Source organism: Mirounga angustirostris, unplaced genomic scaffold (assembly GCF_029215605.1).
Source record: "Mirounga angustirostris isolate CCGP_5_RB_7025 unplaced genomic scaffold, mMirAng1.0.hap1 SCAF_10, whole genome shotgun sequence".
Lineage (NCBI taxonomy): Eukaryota > Metazoa > Chordata > Mammalia > Carnivora > Phocidae > Mirounga > Mirounga angustirostris.
The window spans coordinates 125,113,755-125,132,818 of NW_026991718.1; the positions used below are offsets into that span (position 1 = coordinate 125,113,755).

General features: G+C 45.5%; 1 protein-coding gene across 28 annotated transcripts in view; it reads right to left on the bottom strand.

Moving 5' to 3' along the window:
- ZMYND8 (zinc finger MYND-type containing 8) overlaps window positions 1–19,064 on the bottom strand; it is a 126,130-nt gene that overhangs the window by 72,497 nt on the left and 34,569 nt on the right. For 17 of the 28 annotated variants that reach the window (XM_064573303.1, XM_064573301.1, XM_064573304.1 and 14 more), the window contains 3 exons: window positions 14,288–14,436; window positions 4,529–4,747; window positions 1,496–1,609 (listed from right to left, as the gene is read on the bottom strand). In XM_064573303.1, the coding sequence (XP_064429373.1) occupies window positions 1,496–1,609; window positions 4,529–4,747; window positions 14,288–14,436 (482 nt within the window). Of the gene's footprint in view, window positions 1–1,495; window positions 1,610–4,528; window positions 4,748–14,287; window positions 14,437–15,404; window positions 16,152–17,764; window positions 18,952–19,064 lie in introns of those variants that run through there. The other 11 variants (XM_064573311.1, XM_064573313.1, XM_054510150.2 and 8 more) reach the window with 5 other exon arrangements.

The window sequence follows — 19,064 nt, forward strand, 5'->3', positions numbered from 1 at the left end:
TAAAAATAAAATCTCAAAATCTTAAAATCAATCAATCAATCAATCAATCACTAAAAGATTTAATTAAGCACCAAATGACAGCCAAGCAAGGCATCTGAAAGAGCTACCACTTGCAGTCACTGGAGCCCTCTTTTACCCAGAAGGAAAGTGTGTGGCCTTTGCAAGTTACAAAGATGCTTCAATATCATCGGCAACTTTCTGCCCTAATTGATTTTATATCAAACAATTTATGTGAGAAATTAGGCCTTCTTCGATTTTTCTCTATGGTTTATAATTCTACAGTGTTGACAACTCTACATGAATCTGTTCTTTTTGTAAAACAGTCCCATAATTTAGCCTATGGAAAAGCAGAAAGTAATTCCTTGTCACTCAACATAAAAACAACTCTACAGTTAAAAAAAAAGAGTTGTTTTTCTTTCCAATCTGAGGCTATCCATGCTTTTGCTTCCATTGACGGAGATTTTGTTACAAATAGATTCCCAATTTAGCAACACCCAATTGGCATGCTCTGAATTTTTTTTCATGGTATCAAATTTCAGAATAGAATCTCAAAACAAAAGCCTGGTTTTTTTTGTTGTTTTTTTTTTAAGAAATTAAGCCACAGTGTCTATTCAATACCCTGAGGTTCTACAATGCTGTATATTCCCTTGACTTAGAAAGCAGACTCTGGAGAGTTTAACAAAGGGTCACCACTAGCCAATATGGGGCCTCTGTGCAAATTGGAAAGGGAAAACCCTACCCTTAAAGTTTCTCTAGATTGGTCTGTACGAAGAATGTCATAACATGTTGATTATAAGGGCACAACATATTATTTTTAAGAACGAGGCATTTTACGGTTATCTTCCTAAAAAATGTCACCAAAAAAATTAAAACCACCATGACTATGATGTGCCTGGGACTCTGGAGAGGGTAACCACTAGGAAAGAGAGCGTGCCAGCTGAATGTGGCAGCCTTGCTTTTACATCTGGATTTCCTTTAAGAGGCAAAGGGCTCTACATCAAATCCCATTTCAAAATTGAAGGAATGAACCAAATTCTCGCCCTTTATGGGAGTCTCACTGGTTGAGTTTCACTTGGAGGTTCCATCATCAGACCTTGATTATAAATAAACTGGGTTGTATTCCACTCTCTCACTGAAATGGACTCTTACAAACTCCCGAAGGGAGAAGTACAGAACCTCCTTACCCGATGGGGTCTGGGTATGAGGTTTCACTTCATGACTAATCAGAATTTTAAATCCCACCAACTTTCTACTACATGTCATTCCCCCATTAAACTCATTGGGGACACGGAGTACTCACTACAGAGAATTAACTGACTGTCATCGTACTTTATATTTAAATTTTTAGGTATTTGAGCCAGGCACATAAGAAGACCCAAAGAGTATGCACAGGTGTCTGGAAAGCAAAAACTACTCAGAACCAGAATGTTAACAGAAAACAACAAAAGTCACTATTTTCCATTTACGCTTATACCAAGAGGAACTTTCTTCTTACCCCTGGCTGTTTCATTTTCTGAATGGCAAACTTGAGCAGGTAGGATAACTGTTCGATGGTGAGCATTGTCATGGCCTTACTCTGAGTCTCGATGCATTCTGCTACTGTAATCTTCTACAAGTCAAAATCACACAAATGTTCAGTTAGAAAAAAATTACTATTCCCTGTACAAAGTTCCCTTTCCTCCTAATTTTCCAATAGGCTCATAATAAAAATTCCTTTTCATCCAAATGAGACTAGTTGTTTCACTTGAGAACAACTCCAATCTACTTGACCATACACTGGATCAGTGGATAAAAATGAAGAGGCACACCAATTCCCTGGTGATGACCTTATTTGGAAGTGTTTTTCGCTCATGAAGATGACATAATCTGAGAAAGAGGCAGGTGGGCAGGGACCTGAAAAATCGTCATGATTACAACCGTGGGTTTCAAGAATGGGATGTGAAAGGAAAGACCACTAATGGTTTTAGGGTGATCTCTGCACACAATGAATCAGTCACTTAACTTGATCCTCTTAGCATTCTGGGCTACCTTTCAAGAAACTGACAAGGCTTTAACTCAATGACATCACTGATGGAAAAGGACAGTCTTCCCTGTAGAAAGAATCCAAGGGATAGGAGAGAACTAAATATAAATATGACTTCATTCTCTGTCACCACGGATGTGAACCCACTCAGGACATTCTGGCAAACGACACAAGAAGCGTAGTCTAGCTGTCTGTCTCCATGGGAAATAAATGTCATTTTGAAAGGGAAATTCCCATCAAAGAAGAGGCCCAGAGAAATGTCTGAAACCAGACTCTGCTATGTCAATCTGGTACAATATCCCAGAGCTTCAGACTCCTTATGTAGCAGCAACACCAAAATAGCAAAGTCTGATGATGTCAGGAAACACTCTTTAACCATCTGTGTAGGGAGAGCTGAGAAAAGTTTCCTCCAATTAATCTTGATTTAGTTTCCATCCTTCATAGCTCTGGATCCTCCAAAAGGAACTTTCAGAAGTGTCTGGTTGGTTGTCGAGGAAAAGGGCAACACATGAGTTGCTCAGAAGCTGGAAACAGTATGTGATGCACGTACCTAACTGCTTAGCTACCCGAGCCTGAGACAGCTAGCCTGCACTGCCAATGCCCCCCTGGAAGAAATTTGGGGCCCTAACCTTAAACACAGAAATCCTGTTTGTTTGAATCACTGTTTGCTTCCAGGTAGCTATCCCCGATCCCTTCCCTCCTGGCTAGCAGTGCCTGGTTCCCACGATATAGATTGAAAGTACCAGACAAGCATTTTCAAGATTCTTTTGCTTGAAGACTGGTCCAATCCTGACTGATGAGGCCAAGGACAAAGTCACCTGGAGGCTGAAGGGCAAGGTCCTTCTGCTTGATAAAAAGGGTTGTAAAGAGAAACACTCCTCCTCTTAGAGGGATTTTTGTCTAGGCACACGTGATTAAAAACCCCAGCAGCCAGCTTATGGCCATGGCGGGGGGGGGGGGGGGGGGGGGGGGACACGACACGAGGACACACTTTGCCTCAACAGTGAAACAAAGTCTGGCTATGCACAAACTCTGGCCTGGCCCTGCCTCTGGGTTCTTTCTACACATGAGAATAAATCCCTATTGATCCCTATTGTTCAGCCCGCATCCATCACGATCTTTACTTGCAGCAAAAGCCACTACCGTTTCTGCAAAATTATGAAACAATTGAGAAGGGTGGGTTAAGACAAAAGGAAACGGATGAAGGATCCAGTGCCCACACTAACTGCAGCAGAACCAGGTCGACCCCACAACAAGAGGGCATTGCTGAGCAAAGGGTATCCTACACATCTCTCTGTCTCGAGTACCCCAAAGAGAACCAGAGGCCATTGTTTGCAATTTTAGGGGCAGAACACCATTAAAATGTCATCATCGTATCAATGTGATGCCTCCACTCTTTTCATATAGTTCTTATTTTTCTCCGTTCCCAACACAAAAGCAGTACCACAGACACCGTCTTGTAGCTTGCTTCTTCTGAAAGACATCGGGAAGAACGTTCCATTTCGTACACAGAAAGCTTCCTTGTGTGAGATCAAGTTCTAATATACCTTCAAACCCAAGTGACATTCCGTATTAAATGATTTTGCAGACGGCATCATTTGCAGTATCTTGAAAAAGCATCGTAACTGGAAGTCACCAAGAATGGAAGACACCTCAGAATTGTGGAAATGGTCGTTAACTGTTCTAATAAAGGAAAACGTGAGGCTTTCCGACAAATGAGATACTTATGTTCGTCACCAAGCCAGCGTCCTTCTGCTTGGGTTCTGTACCTGCAGCCTCCTCAATGGAAGGCGGCATGACTTGCTCCTCCTCTCCTTCACGCCGTTCTCAAGTCTCAGTAAGGCCTTCCTGGGCCTTCCTGGGCCTTCCTGGGCCTCTTCACTTCAAAGGGAAACACCCTCCACCCGCCTTACTCCCAATTCCTCCTCTTCAATTCATTCTATTTGGTTTTTGTCCTCTTCTCCTGAAAAGCATGTCATGCATGCCTCTTTTTGTTCACGGCCGGATCCCTAGCACCTAACGGGCACTTGAGAAACAGTTGCAGCATGAATGAAAGCATCAGATGACAACCACATGGAGCACACAACCCAAATTGGTCTTCTCGGCTACCGCCGATGACTTAACAGATGCAGCAGGAGACAACATCCAAGAAGAGGAAAAACAGCATGCCATCTTTTCAAAATACGTGAACTGTTCTACAGTTCCTAAGTTAACTTCTGAAATGTTCATTACAGCAGAATCAGAGAAGGTTGCAGATCCCAGAGTGATCCAAAGACCCAGGAAGAATCAAAACCAACACTCAGTGCAATTGTCACTGCAAGAGCAGCAGAGCTCAAGCCCCTGCCAAAGCTGGTCCCAAAAGCGGGTGACCAGGATAGAGCAAGTGGAAGGCAAGAGATTTCATTTTTTCCTGAATCTGGATTATCCAAAAATTTTTAAATGAAAGGGAGAATGAGAAAGGAAAGGAAACGAAGCAGATAATGCATTCATTCATTGGGAACTAACCTCACATTCAGGACAAAACCAGTCCCCCTCTGGTTCCGATGTCAGTCTCAGACACTTAGCGTGATAAACCCGGGGACAGAGCTCACAGCAAAGGACTTGGCCTTCCCGGTGACAAACCCAGCAGTAGAAATCATTCCGTCCATCCTGCGGTACAACATCAACAGGGTCTGTGGTGAGTGGCTGCTTCATATAGTAAAACGGACCATGTCTTAGTTCTGACTGAAATGTAGGCAAGAAAGACAGGTTTGGTTTCAAAACAAATGTGCATTCGCAAAAGGAATTTGAACAAATACATCAATAACAACAAAAGAACATCACAGCATTCCACACATTCCTTAAAAAGCTATCTTGGGTCACTCTACTAAATACAGAGTTTGCAGGTCATTAGATACTAAGACATTTTTTTCCTCTCTCTCTCTTCTACATTCAGAAGCCATAGATTGAAAAGCTGGTGTCTAAGAGTTAATAGGCTGCCCTAGCAGAATAATTACAATGGCTACAACCCAGGCATACCCAGGTTCAAATTTTAGTTCTACCAGCTGTATGACCATGGGCAAATTTAAACCTCTCAGCTTCAACTTTCTCATCTGTAAAATGGGGATGGTAATACCTAACATCATGGTATTTGGGTTGGGATTCAAGGGGATGATAGAACGTATGCATTTAACACAGTGCTGCTATTACTAATATACTTAAGAGACCAATAAATGGAGGTCTAAACAAAGCCAACAATTTGCCCTAGGATTCTTTCAACAGCAGGCTTTGGGAGGATAGAGCAATTGGATTTGAGTCACCAAAAAGAAAAAGGGAAAAAAAAAAAAAGGCCATTCTTTTAAGTTTACCCCCAATGCATAAAATGTATGAGCCACCAGAGGCTTCCTAAAGCCATGATTCTTCAACATGGTAGGTCCTCATATTTGCAGAGGTTCCAGATCTCCTATTCAGAAACACCAATAGCAGAAAGATTACATGAGTGGCCAATTCATGGGAATCAAAACCACCTCCTACCCCAGAATGTCAAGAAAAATGTTTCCCTAATGATACATTACACAATCGAACAAAGCCACATTCCGAACATATAAGATCACTCAGAAGAAACTCATCAGGAAAAAATGTCTACTGGAAATCAGTAACAAATACAATTTTTAAGAAGTACTGTAAGAAATTCTGGGGGTGGGGCGCCTGGGTGGCTCAGTAGGTTAAGGGTCCCACTCTTGATTTCAGCTCAGGTCATGATCTCAGCACAACGGGATCAAGCCCCTCGTCGGGCTCCATAATCAGTGCGGAGACTGTTTGAGATGCGCTCTCTCTCTCTCGCTCTCTCTCCCTCTGCCCCTCCCTCCTCTCTCAAATACATAAGTAAATAAATCTTCTACAAAAAAAGAAAAGAAAGAAATTCTGGGGGCAGCTGGGGAGCTCAGTTGGTTAAGCATACGATTCTTGATCTCAGCTCAGGTCTTGATCTAAGGGTTGTGAGTTTAAGCCCCACACTACTGGGCTCCATGCTGGGCATAGAGCCTACTTAAAAAAAAAAAAGAAAGAAAGAGATTCTGGTGGTAAGTGTCAAAATGATCCAATAACTAGCTGTGCAACCTTAAGAAAGCTACTCAACCCATTTGAGCCTTGATTCCATGGGTAATAGCTCAAACACAACCACAATACCTATCTTTGACAGTAAGCTTTTTTCCTGTCCTGTCCTTCAACAAAACATTACAGTTTCCTCCACCAAGTCTCATATGTTGGTTAAAGCTGCATAATTTTTGTTGATATTATGAATGGGACCTTTCTCTATCCTATTTTCTAAGTAGTTATTGTTGGTACACAGAAATGTTGTTAGTTTTTAATGCTGACCTCCTATATAGGCAGTTCTAGTAGTTTATTGATTAAAAACATCTGCTCTGGGGCGCCTGGGTGGCTCAGTTGGTTAAGCGACTGCCTTCGGCTCAGGTCATGATCCTGGAGTTCCGGGATCGAGTCCCACATCGGGCTCCCTGCTCTGCAAGGAGTCTGCTTCTCCCTCTGACCCTCCTTTCTCTCATGCTCTCTGTCTCTCATTCTCTCTCTCTCAAATAAATAAAATCTTAAAATAAATAAATAAATAAATAATAAAAACATCTGCTCTAAGCAACAGCAGTTTTGTCTGTTCATCTCTAGTATTTTTACACTCCTTTTCTTTCCCCCTTATTTTAATGGGGCCCGTATTTTATCCTGGGACCCCCAGGATAGTGGGAAAGAGTGGTAAAGATTAAAAGCAGTCATGTCTTGTTCCTGCTTTTTAGTATGAGGTTTTAAGGTTCTCAAAATGTCTGCTATTTCTACACTCCTTTTTATCAACCCTCCCAGATGCTTCCTTCGTAGATCTTTGTTAATCCATCCTTCGAAGCCTCCCTACTCTCATTTCTACTAAGAAAACAACTAAGACTAAGATTCCATTTATTTACCTGACAGAGACAGACACAGCGAGAGAGGGAACACAAGCAGGGAGAGTAGGAGAGGGAGAAGCAGGCCTCCCGCTGAGCAGGAGGCCTGTTGTGGGGCTCAATCCCAGGACCCTGGGATCATGACCTGAGCCGAAGGCAGACGCTTAACCAACTGAGCCACCCAGGTGCCCCAACAACTAAGACTTAAGGGTAACTCCATAATTCTTGAGCCCAATTACTTCCCTGGTTCCGTTCAGATACAGGCCTCTATACTTGGTTTCCAGACAGTAACATCATTACCATTTTCTCTCCATGTTAAGTGTTCAACATACTCTCATACACATCATCTTCATTTTACCCTCACACCCCCCGGAGAGGTACTCAGGATAGACACCACTAGTCTCACTTGACAGATGAGAAAACTAGTTAAAACAACCCAACTTTCTCTCGCCCTGATACCCTGTTTAAGACAATGCTGGGTGAGGAGAGACTCTTAATGATGAAGTGACCCCCTCAGAGAACATTCTCTGTAGGTCAAAATAACTTCTGTTTCATGCAAAGAGCCGAGAGGGGGGAGGGAGTGAATCTGAAAATTAGGAAAACAACTAGAAACACCACAGAAGGGGACATGAAAGGAGAACATCTGGCGGGGGGGTGGCTCTCACCCTCACACTACTGTGGTTCAGGGCAGAAAAGTCTTTGTGGGTTGGAGCCGTCCTGTGCATGATAGGATGTGTGGCAGTATCCATGGCTAGATGCCTGGAGCACCCCACCATCCACAAAACTGTGACGATCAAAAATGTCTCCAGATATTGCCAAATGTCCCTGGGGGGCAAAACTGCCCTTAGTTGAGAGCACTGACGTACAGGGTCTGCTATCGGCCCAGGAAATGCTTGTTTGCGTTTGGGGCAGGAGAGAGGGCGAAGGGGGGCTTTAAGGAGGTGGCAGGGTGAGGAGGAGGAGGAGGACAAGAAAGAAGAGGGAGGCAAGGTGTGGAAAGAGGAGAAGATCCTTGTATGGAAAGATAAGCCTCACGTATCAAGCAAGCACAAACTGCTTCTAACCTGAGTGAGGTCTTCCAGAGTGCTTTTGTGGCTTTTGCAACATAGCAGTAAGCCATAGTTCAGTGCCTGACTTCCTTTCAGCAAGTTAATAATAGGACAGGAAGAGTCAATCTAAACGAAACTGGAAGAATGGAACAGGCCAGCTAATCTCCCTAACTGGAAACCCAGGGCCTTCCTGTCCAAGAGAGGCCTAGCTGCCACTTCTGAAGTTAAGCTCCCTGCCCCCATGTCCTTGCCCCCAACCCACACCTGGCTGGGAATGGGTGTTCCTGGGGGAAATCATAAGGGATGCGTGCTAGGCAGCAGCTGTTGCTGCTGAGAACTAGCTGCCTGGTAACCTCCATATCAATCAGATATCTGCCTTATCTTGTAAGTGTTTCCTGTTCCATAAAAATAGTCTGATAACAAATATGGAACATTTTAAAAAGGAAAAGCAAATCATTCCAGGTAAAATGAGTTACGATTTTCTCCGCCCTATGTATAAGGTGTGTTACCAGCCTGCTAGTAAGGCAAACAGGTTGCAACCTGCGTTATTATAGGATAACTGCAGGCTATGTGAGCAAATGTTCTTTTTTTTTTTTTTAAGATTTTATTTATTTATTTGAAAGAGAGAGAATGAGAGACAGATAGCAAGAGAGGGAAGAGGGTCAGAGGGAGAAGCAGACCCCCCGCCGAGCAGGGAGCCCGACGCAGGACTCGATCCCGGGACTCCAGGATCATGACCTGAGCCGAAGGCAGTCGCTTAACCAACTGAGCCACCCAGGCGCCCGCAAATGTTCTTATTTCCCTGCTTCTTCCACAGGCTGATTGAACAAGAGAACAGGCTCATTCACTCACTTCTCTAATACTTGAGTCTTGTGCCAGTAGCCAAGAAACTTCTTCTCTAACGGGTTCTATAGAGACTGGAAATAGGGGCTCCTGGGTGGCTCAGTTGGTTAAGCGACTGCCTTCAGCTCAGGTCATGATCTCAGGGTCCTGGGATCGAGCCCCACATCGGGCTCCCTGCTCAGCAGCGTGTCTGCTTCTCCCTCTTTCTGCTTATGTTCTCTCTCAAACAAATAAAATCTTTAAAAAAAAAAAAAAAAAGACAGTAAATAGCTGAGGGTGTTGCAGGTCATGTGGTCTCTATTACAAGGACTCAAGTCAGCCACAGCAGCAAAAAAGCAACCACAGACAATACGTAAAATGAATGAATATGGCTGTGTGCCAATAAAACTTTATTTACAAAAACAGGCTCTGGGCAGCATCTTGCTCACAGGCTGTAGTTAGCTGACACCTGGTCTGCGTAAAGCAGAAAATGGGTGCTCTGGCTGTGTGTGAGCACAGGGTACATGTGTGACAAACAGGGGGACCAAAACTCAAAATCCCTACATGGACCACAGAGGTAACATACGCAAATGAAAACGGTCCTTGTTCCAGCTTTTGTTCTTCTCCATTTAAACCACAAACACTGCAAAATATGTCTCTGCTCTAAGAAAAACTGCCCAGCCCTGGAGTGTGAGGAATGTCACTGGCATTCAGCCTGGACGCTGGCGAGACAACAGGGAGAGGCAGAACTTGGGCCCATCTTAAGGGGCAGCCCCGGCTCAGCTCCAGTGATTAAGACAGCTAGGCAGATGCACACTCCCAGTGCTGCCTGAGTTCAGGGAGAAGCCAGGAAGCCTACCCCCCCCCCCAAACTGTCCCCATTGTTAATACACTGCCCCAGCCCAACAAGGGACTTCTGTGAATATTTTTAAGTTTTTAAGACAATGCATGGGCCTGACAAAATAAGATCTAGCTCACCCATTTATGGTATGTATATACCCTATACTCAGAGGCAGTGAGGGGGAGCCCCATCATTTCTTTACCATATTTGATCACAGGTATACCGATGGCCACCCATCTGTTAGCAGATTATTTCTCAATCCCTTAATGATGGGGGGGAGGGAACGCTTCCAAGTGGAGTCTTCATAGGCAAATGTCCCAAGAACTAAAAATCAGAGTGGTATTTTTCAGTAAAGGCCCTAGTATCATTTGAGGGAAGATACTTCTTGGGCCATCTACTGCAGGGTATTTGGCAACCTAACCTTCCACAAAATGACAGGAGCATCCTTTCAGGCTTTGGGATGTCTCCTCCCACCCCAATCCCAAGAAAAAGCACCCCCTTGTTTTCAAACCTTTCCTACAGAGTGAAACCATACCACGGGGCCAAAAGCCTATAAAATATTAATTATAGGGGTGCCTGGATGGCTCAGTTGGTTAAGCGTTTGCCTTCGGCTCAGGTCATGATCCCAGGGTCCTGGGATCTAGTCCAGCATCGGGCTCCCTGCTCAGAGGGGAGCCTGCTTCTCCCTCTCCCTCTGCCTGCCACGCCCCCTGCCTGTGGTCGCTCTGTCAAATAAATAAATAAAATCTTTAAAAATAAATAAATAAATAGGGCGCATGGGTGGCTCAGTTGGTTAAGCGACTGCCTTCGGCTCAGGTCATGATCCTGGAGTCCCGGGATCGAGTCCTGCATCAGGCTCCCTGCTCGGCAGGGAGTCTGCTTCTCCCTCTGACCCTCCCCCCTCTCATGTGCTCTCTCTCTCATTCTGTCAAATAAATAAATAAAATCTTTTTAAATAAATAAATAAATAAATAAATAAATAATTATAAGCCTTAAATACTTTTTTCCCAAAAAACAAAGTGTGTTTTAAAGTTCCTCTTACAACTCCCCTAAAATTACTGAATTCCTAGTATATGAAAAATGGGTGAAATAAGGTCCAACCTTAAAAATTCAACTCCTATCTCCACTTGGTTAGTAAGAAGTCTACCAAAAATGGGAAAATATGGGGGTTTTTTTGTTTTTATAAGAAAAGCTTTCTTTTTTGGGGGGAACACAAAAAAGAAATTATAATTGAGAGGAAGGGGAGAAGAATCTTGGTATATGCCAAAAATCAAAGGCATCTGAACTCTTGAAATAGCCAGAGGCAGAAGGTATGAGCCAACTCGGCAGGGTGTGACACTGGGGAGGGGTGGGGAGTGTGGAAAAACTAGAGCACAGAGGCCCTGTGTCTAAAGGGGCAGGCTCTAGCCCACTGCAGCTGTTGCCGGATTTTTCTGAGTTTTTGTAAGAACCCAAAATACAAGTTGTTATTTGAAATCTCATGATCTTCAAATGTTGGTGACTAAGAAATTATACTACTGGTAAAACCCAGCACTTTCAGACCTACAATTTGCTTTTAATTCCGTAATTTTGTAATGCTATAAAATTCTAAAAAGAAAGAAAGAAGAAAGGGAAAGTGTCCAGAGGAATTTTTTAAAGGGATTTAAGTTCCCCTTAAGGAAAAACAGATTGTTGCAGGAGGGAGGCTGCCGCCACCATGCAAATATTATATGCTAGAATAAATTATGGGGTCAAGGGTCAGGAATGTCATTTCTTTGCAGTTAAGCCCGTTTCTCCTCTGCCAACTCCTGACTGTTCGGCCCCAGGGAGTTTTAGGGCTGAAAAACAAACCTACGATCAACCTTAGGATGTTTCCAGCCCAAACCCCTACTTTACAAGGTAAATGAATCTCAAAGATGGGCCAGCAAGTGACATGGTCCCACAGTGAGTCTCCCAGATGCAGTGGGGCTAGAAAGAGCCAGATCTCTAGGTCAGGACCGAACCTCCCCTGTGCAACGGTCCCATAAACTCTTCTATCAATACTGAAGATGACAGATTATTCAGGAGCATAATCATGCCCCACGTCCAGCTCCTCCGAGTCTCCTCTCTTCCACACCCAGAGCGCACTCTGGATTCACGAGCCCCCACCCTGCGGCTACAGCAGCCGCCAGACACGGGCCCCTTTCTGAGGCTGCTAGTCCAGAAGGGGACACGGACTGACAAACGTGTCACTGTGGTCACGGGCTGTAAGTGTTACAGAAATGGCCCTAACACATGGATGGGGAAGGGAGGGAAGAAGATACATGGACTACGCAGGCTGATCAGCTTCCAGAAAGAGAGGTACGAGCCAGTTCCTTAAAAGGCGGGTAGGAACTCAAAAAAGTATGATGCATGTATGTGTGCATACACAGGCAGAGGCCAAAGGAGAAGGCTTTCTGAACAGAGGGGACACTATCTGCCTCATGCCCTCCTGGTACCTGGTAAGGGAGGGTTTGCCCAGGAAGTTAAATTAATACCTAAGTTAAGGTTTGGGGATCATCTGTGGCCTTCCTGTTTCTGTTTCTTTAAGAGAGAGAGAGAATCTCTCATGGGATCCACGCCCAGTGCAGGGCCCGAGGCAGGGCTCAACCTCAGGACCCTGAGATCAGGACCTGAGCCAAAAATCAAGAGTCCGATGCTTAACTGACTGAGCCACCCAGGCACCCCTTTGTGTTTCTTAGTCTTCACTGTCAGCAGCTATGGGATGGCTCCTGGGTGAAAGGGATGGGTCGTCAGCACTTCAAGCCAGACGGGCAGACCTAAGCTCAAAGGCAGCTTCTGCTTCGCTCTGAGGCCTTGAGGAGACACCTTAACCTCTCTGAACCTCTGTGTTTTCATCTGTAAGATGGACACAATTACAGCCCTTTCCCACAGGGTTATTATAAACATAAACACAGAAAAATGCCTTACAAGAGGAAGTGGCACATGGTGAACCAATGTCTCTTAGTATCACCAGCACCGTCATATACGCTTCTCAATCCCCCTGGAAATTTATTTAGGACCCGCCTGTTTCTTCTCTTTTAACGGATTCCCAACTCATTAGACCTGCACTATCCAACACAGTAGCTATAAGCCACAGGCAGTCACTTAAATTAAAATTAAATTAAAAATTCAGTTCCTCCAAGAAACAGACTCTTAACTACAGAGAACAAACTGCTGGTGACCAGAGGGGAGGTGGGCGGGGGAGTGGGGATGAAGTAGATGAAGTAGAACGCACTTACTGTGATGAGCATGGGGTATTGTAGGGAAATGCTGAATCACTATACTGTACACCTGAAACTAACATTACGCTGTATGTTAACTAACTGAAATTTAAATGAAAACTTAAAAAAAAAAATTTTGGTTAAAAAAAAAAAAAAACCCAGACCCTGGGTCACATCTGCCATTTGCAGGTGCTGAATGACCACATGTGGCTTGTGGCTATTATACCGAACAGCACAGATCTAGAACATTTCTGTAGCTGTCGTTTCCTTATTTCACACACAGTTTGTGTGATTATTCCACTTAGTGTCGAGCCTGGCTTAATTTTTATTATTATGATTGACATCATCATCACAACCCTGTGAAATTCGTCGTGGTACTAATACTCCCGTTTCAGTGGATGAGCAAACTAGGCACAAAGAGGTTAACTTGCCCACAGACACCCAGCAAAGCAGAGCGGGCATCTCGCTATATAATTTTAAGAATGGAAATAGATTCGTGTGCAGAAATGCAGCTCTCTCCCAGTTCGGGGCATTTAACTGTTGCTAGGTTTCTTCCCATGAAAGCAACAACCTTATTTTTATTCAACCTCCAATCCCCAGGGCCCACTTCGGCACTCCCGTAATGCACAAGACGGATGAATGCATCCCGAGGAATCCCTACTGAAATGCTAGCAGAACCATGGGGCAACCTGTTTCCTCCAATGCTAGGAGATCTGACCTCGTGGCCCACTAAAGCAGCTTTTTTTAAATCATAAGAGTATCTAGCCTGCATCAGAGAATTTTAAAGCTAGATCTCTTAAGATCTAAGATGGCTAATGGATGGATATTCCTACCTAGTTGATAGGTCTTGGCTGCAGAAGGAGGAAGGGGTCTAGAAAAGACTGCTGTCGCCCCAGGGTTGATGCGCAGTGAGACAAAAGGCTGACCAATTACCGAAGAGGACAGTGGGCAATGGGTAGAGACAGCAGCTGTGTTACCACAGACCTAAACCGATTATTTTACAGATGAGAAAGCTGAGACCCGGAGGGAGCCTGCCTCAGCCCCGTAACCACCTCCAGGCAGAGCTCAGCACAATCCTACTGGCATGGCCTAGAAGGAAAAACTCCTCCAGCCACATGGGGAAACAGCAGTAGAGTGTAAGAAGGAAATCCAAGGAAAACCCCCAAATCCTACAGCACGGTATCTTCAAGCTCATCTGGGTCACTGCCCTGTCCCCAAAACAGATCTTAAAAAGCCACTGGACCCATTTTGAGCTGCCCTTCCTGTCCTATGCAAACAACAGCTAGAGCAAGGCAGCTTGCTAAATGCCAAGAACACGGGCTGTCAGCAACACCCGGAAAGCTACAGCGCTGCTCACTACAGCCTTTGTCCTGCTGGTGTGGACGCCATTCCCAGCGGCCCTTTACCTGCTCCTTATTGTTATTGTTCAGTAAGCCGGGTTTCTTTTTCTTTTTAATGGGGCTTGTGGATGTGTCCTGTGGCGAGTGGCCATTGGAAGAATGCGGAGGGCTGGGGAACTTTCTTTTCTGGGCTGTTCTCTCTGTGGAGCCAGGATCTGAAAGAGACACACAGGACCACATATTTTAAAGCAGTCAGGGAGGCCGAGGCCCCCCAGGGAGGGGGTGTGTGGGACACAAGGCATTCTGTCCCAGGCCCAATGCCATTGTAGTGTTCGTTCGTCCTCCTAGAATACACTCACCCCATCCCTTTGGTTAATGGTCTCAAAGGTCAGACACTTCCTTCAGCCTACATGCCATTTTTGTTAAAATTTTAATTCACCCTGGTGGTGGGTATTGAGGAGGGCACATACTGCATGGAGCACTGGGTGTTATGCACAAACAATGAATCATGGAACACTTCATCTAAAACTAATGATGTAATGTATGGGGATTAACATAAGAATTAAAAAAAAATTTATAAAAAAAAAAATTTTAATTCACTGCCAGAATATAAAAATCGAGAAACTTCCCATCATCACCTAGACTTCTGGCTTCTCTTAAAAACAAACAAACAAAACAAAACAGAACACACACAAATCAGGGCCTGCATGGCGTTATGGCACCAGACTGATCTGTCTACCAACCAGTGAGACACTTTTAGTCGGAAATGTGCTCTCCATTTTGCCAAAATCCCCACCCTTCTCTACTGTGTCCCTGTTGACCAGGTCATGACCCAGCCACCACGAGCTGTGTCAGACAGACATCAGTACCGTCCCTCATCCCAAAATATTTCTTCTCCATACCCGCACATGACGGCAACGGCCAGGAAACCAAGAAAGACAGACTAGTGAGGCCACACGCTTCCAGAAATCGAAGGCACACATACTTCTTTGTGGAAGACGACAACATTTACTGTTATGCTTGCTTGTGACTCTCCTCCAAAGGGACAGACACAAATGACATTCTCCCTGATTCTCCTCTGAGACATGCCAGCCGCCCCCCCTCGCCGACTCATTCCTTCCCATTTTGACTCTCCAAGCATCTCATTTAAACACAGACACTTCCACCACCAACCCGTCTTCACCTGCAAGGCCTTGGGTCCATTCCATGCCCGCTGGCTGTCTCATTAGCGTCGGCGCGAAATAAGGGCCCAGAGTGGCGCGCCTTACATTCTGAGAAAGAGACATTACAGGCACAAGGAAAGACAGCTACGTGAGAGCACAGGGGATGGGGTGGGATGTGGAATCCAGAAGGACGACTATCCCTAAAGCGAACCTGACGACGCGCCTCCTCCGGTTTTAACTTGCGGGCAAGCCCCAGCACGCGGGATGCGCCATGCGTCACCAACCTCTGTGTGTGGACAGGGGCCACTGGGGCAGATGAACACAGTCTGGTACGGACACATGCGAGGCCTCCTAGGGGTTTCCTTCCGCCTGAAAGAGCATCTTCCAAGCGGGCTCACTAAAGGAGATAGTGAACGACTTGTGCAAAAACCGATCCACAGGATGGAACGCTCCACTCTCAGCAGGCAACTTCAGAAAAATCCCGAACAAGCGTTCCGGGTGCTGCACTGACACATCGTCCCGAGAGGAAATTAAACGCTAACCACAGGCCCCTTGAGGGAGAACAGACCCCAGAGTTTGGAGGATCATCCCACAGACTTCAAAGTGGAGGCCCAGAGAGCCCAAAGGGATGGCCCAGAGGCACACCACAGCTAGTTAGCAGGAAAACTCACCGAAAAGGTGCAGCCTGGGATTGGTGTTCCCCTAGAGAGAACCTCCTCTCTCTCATGCCCAAGAGAGATCCCTACCCCACTCCACCCTCATCCGTGAAGACTCACCTCCTCCACCTAGAAACACATGCTATAGATACAGTCACGGGGAGCAAAGCGACCCTAAGATGATTCAAATAAGGCACTGGGTGATGTACACACACCTGGAAAGGACTAAAATGTCCACAAATCGAGGACTGGTCTAATAACATTCCATAGCCATACAGTGGAATATTCTTTTTTTTTTTAATGCAATCTCTATGCCCAATGTGGGGCTTGAACTCACAACCCTAAGATCAAGAGCCGCATGCTCTACCAAGTGAGCCAGCCAGGCGCCCCTCATACAGTGGAATATTCCACAGCCATTAAGAATAAGGAAGCACCTCTATGCAAACAGATGCGTGACTATCTCCAAGCTTCTGCATCTGGTTAAAAGAGCAACACATATCTAGCACCATTAACACACTGACACACACCCCCCAAAAACAATGTTAGATATCTAAGTTTGCACAAGCCTAGAACATTCCCAGATGAACACAAAACTACTACAGAGCTCTCAACTGGGACTAGCGGCTGTCTCGGGGGAGGAAAACATGCAGGAGGTGGGGGAGGGATTATTTTTCACTGTGTACCCTTGTGTACTTTATTTATCATGAGCATAGACTACTTTATCAAAATAAATTTAAAGTGAGGTATTTAGGAAGGTCAGTAGCACATAAAAAAGCAGCAAGTGCAAACCAAAGCCAGGAATAAGCAAATGATGAAGGCCTGATTCAGGATAAATAATGGCACCAACCAGATGGACCAACCACCACAGGCTTAGGGACCACAGTCTGGGATTTGTTCAACATGGAGCTGATAAACCCAAATAACCCTGCTCAAGTGTCAGAATATGCGTGTTTTAGGAAGGTGTTCTGGTTGGGGCGCCTCAGTGGCTCAGCTGCTTAGGCATCCAACTCTTGATCTCAGCTCAGGTCTTGATCTCAGGGTTGTGAGTTCAAGCCCCATGTTGGACTCCACACTGGGTAGTGGAGCCTAGTAAAAAAATAAAATAAAAAAACAGAAAGGTGTTTTGGGGGCCCCAAGGAGATGCATCCCAGAAGAAATGGCACCTTGGCCAGCCCAAAATTGAAAGCAACTGGGCAAAGCTTTTGGTATTTGGTAAGTTTTGTTTCATTTGTGGGTACATTTTTTTTTAAGATTTATTTATTTATTTTAAAGATGTATTTATTTTAAAGATGTATTTATTTAAGAGAGAGAGAGCACACACGGGGTTGGGGGGGGAGTAGGGGACAGGGAGAGAGAACCCCAAGCAGACTCCATGCTGAGTGTGGAGCATGACATGGGGCTCAATCTCATGACCCAGAGATCATGACCCGATCCAAAATCAAAAGTCAGATGCCCAACTGAATGAGCCACCCAGGCGCCCCTGTGGGTAGATTTTTAAAGAAGAAAGTACATGAGCAAAGACACATCAGCAAAAAAGTTAGGGGCACATTCGGGACAAAAACAAGTCGTGTGTTTCCATGTTTCTTCATGGAGCACAGTGCATTTTGTAAGGGACAGCTTTCCTCGTTGCAAGGACCACCTGGGCACCCTCCCACTCACTGCTAGCAGTACTCCCAAACACAATGACAACAAAAAGCACCCCCACGTACTTCCCAAACACTCACAGAGGGGTGGTACCAGCCTCCTGAAGAATCACTGGGCTAGAACAAGAAAACATGGTAGATGATCAACACAGTCCAGCCAATACGTAGCCAGCCTTTGGGAGCCAGAAAGGACACCAGCCCCTCGTTGGACCAGCCTAAGTTACCTACCTGTGGCTGAGACCCCCTGGGACAATGGATCCCAAAGAGTAGTCCCCACACTAGCCCCAGTGGCACCGCCTGGGAATTTTAAGAAATGCACATTCTCAGGCCCTACACCAGAGCTACAAATCAGAAACTCTAGAGGACAGCCTGGCCATCCGTGGTTTAAGGAGCCCTCCAGAGAACTCGGGTGCACGCTGGTTTCAGGTGCTCTAGGATGTGTGTTTGGGGGATGCAATAGGAGTTCTCAAGTGCAGCGAATCCTGTTCCACACTGGTAAAGCCCATCTCCTCTCCTGACCCACCGCTACCTGCGGGCTCGGTCTGGGGCTGAGGAAACAGAAGCCGAGCAAGAAGGCAAGGCAAGAGAATAAAGACAGCTAAATAGGAGAAGACGCCAGGCCAGCCTCCGTCTGCAAAATGGGAGAAGGGAGGAAGGGACCAGACCAGAACTTCTCACGTGGAGTCCGTGAAAGTGTTCCAGGGACCCACGAACCACATGCCATGGTTCTGTACAAGGACACAATTTCCTGGGAAGAGGGCCATGCCTAATCTATCTTCCCAAGGGCGTCATCAACGCTAAAGATTAAAACTACAGAACTAGACGATCTTAGGGTCCCTTTTGAACTTTGAAATTTGTTAATTCCAGGGGAGAGGGGAGAAATACACATAAGCAATATAAGGCAGAGACAGCATTTTGCCCCAGCCCAGCAGGAAACCAAAGGGGAAACCAGCGACCTGCTCAGCGAGGAGGGGTCCGACCAAAGGCTGCCCGTACCTAAGAGGACCCTAACCTTCTAATCCCTGCAAACCACAAAAACCCCAATTCTGTTCCTGGCTACAAACACACAGACTCCCTCCAGAGTTAATGAGAGATTGTCGGCTGCGTCCAAGGGTCAGGAGTGGAACAGGATCCCAGCAACAGACAAATCTGTCAAAGGCAGAGGCTTTCAGTGAGGCTCCTAAGGAGAAAAGTGAGAAATACCAACTGGATTCACAGTCCTTCTGAAGTATGAGGGAGCAGGTCAGCATTCTGACTTAAAAATCTGCCCACTCCCAGGCCTGGGGTGGTGACAGAATGGTGGGTGTGGGCTCTGCTGTAGTCATTGCCACAAAGCTGCCTGTGTAGGACCTTTTCCAGAAAGCTGAGTCAAGTTGGGTTT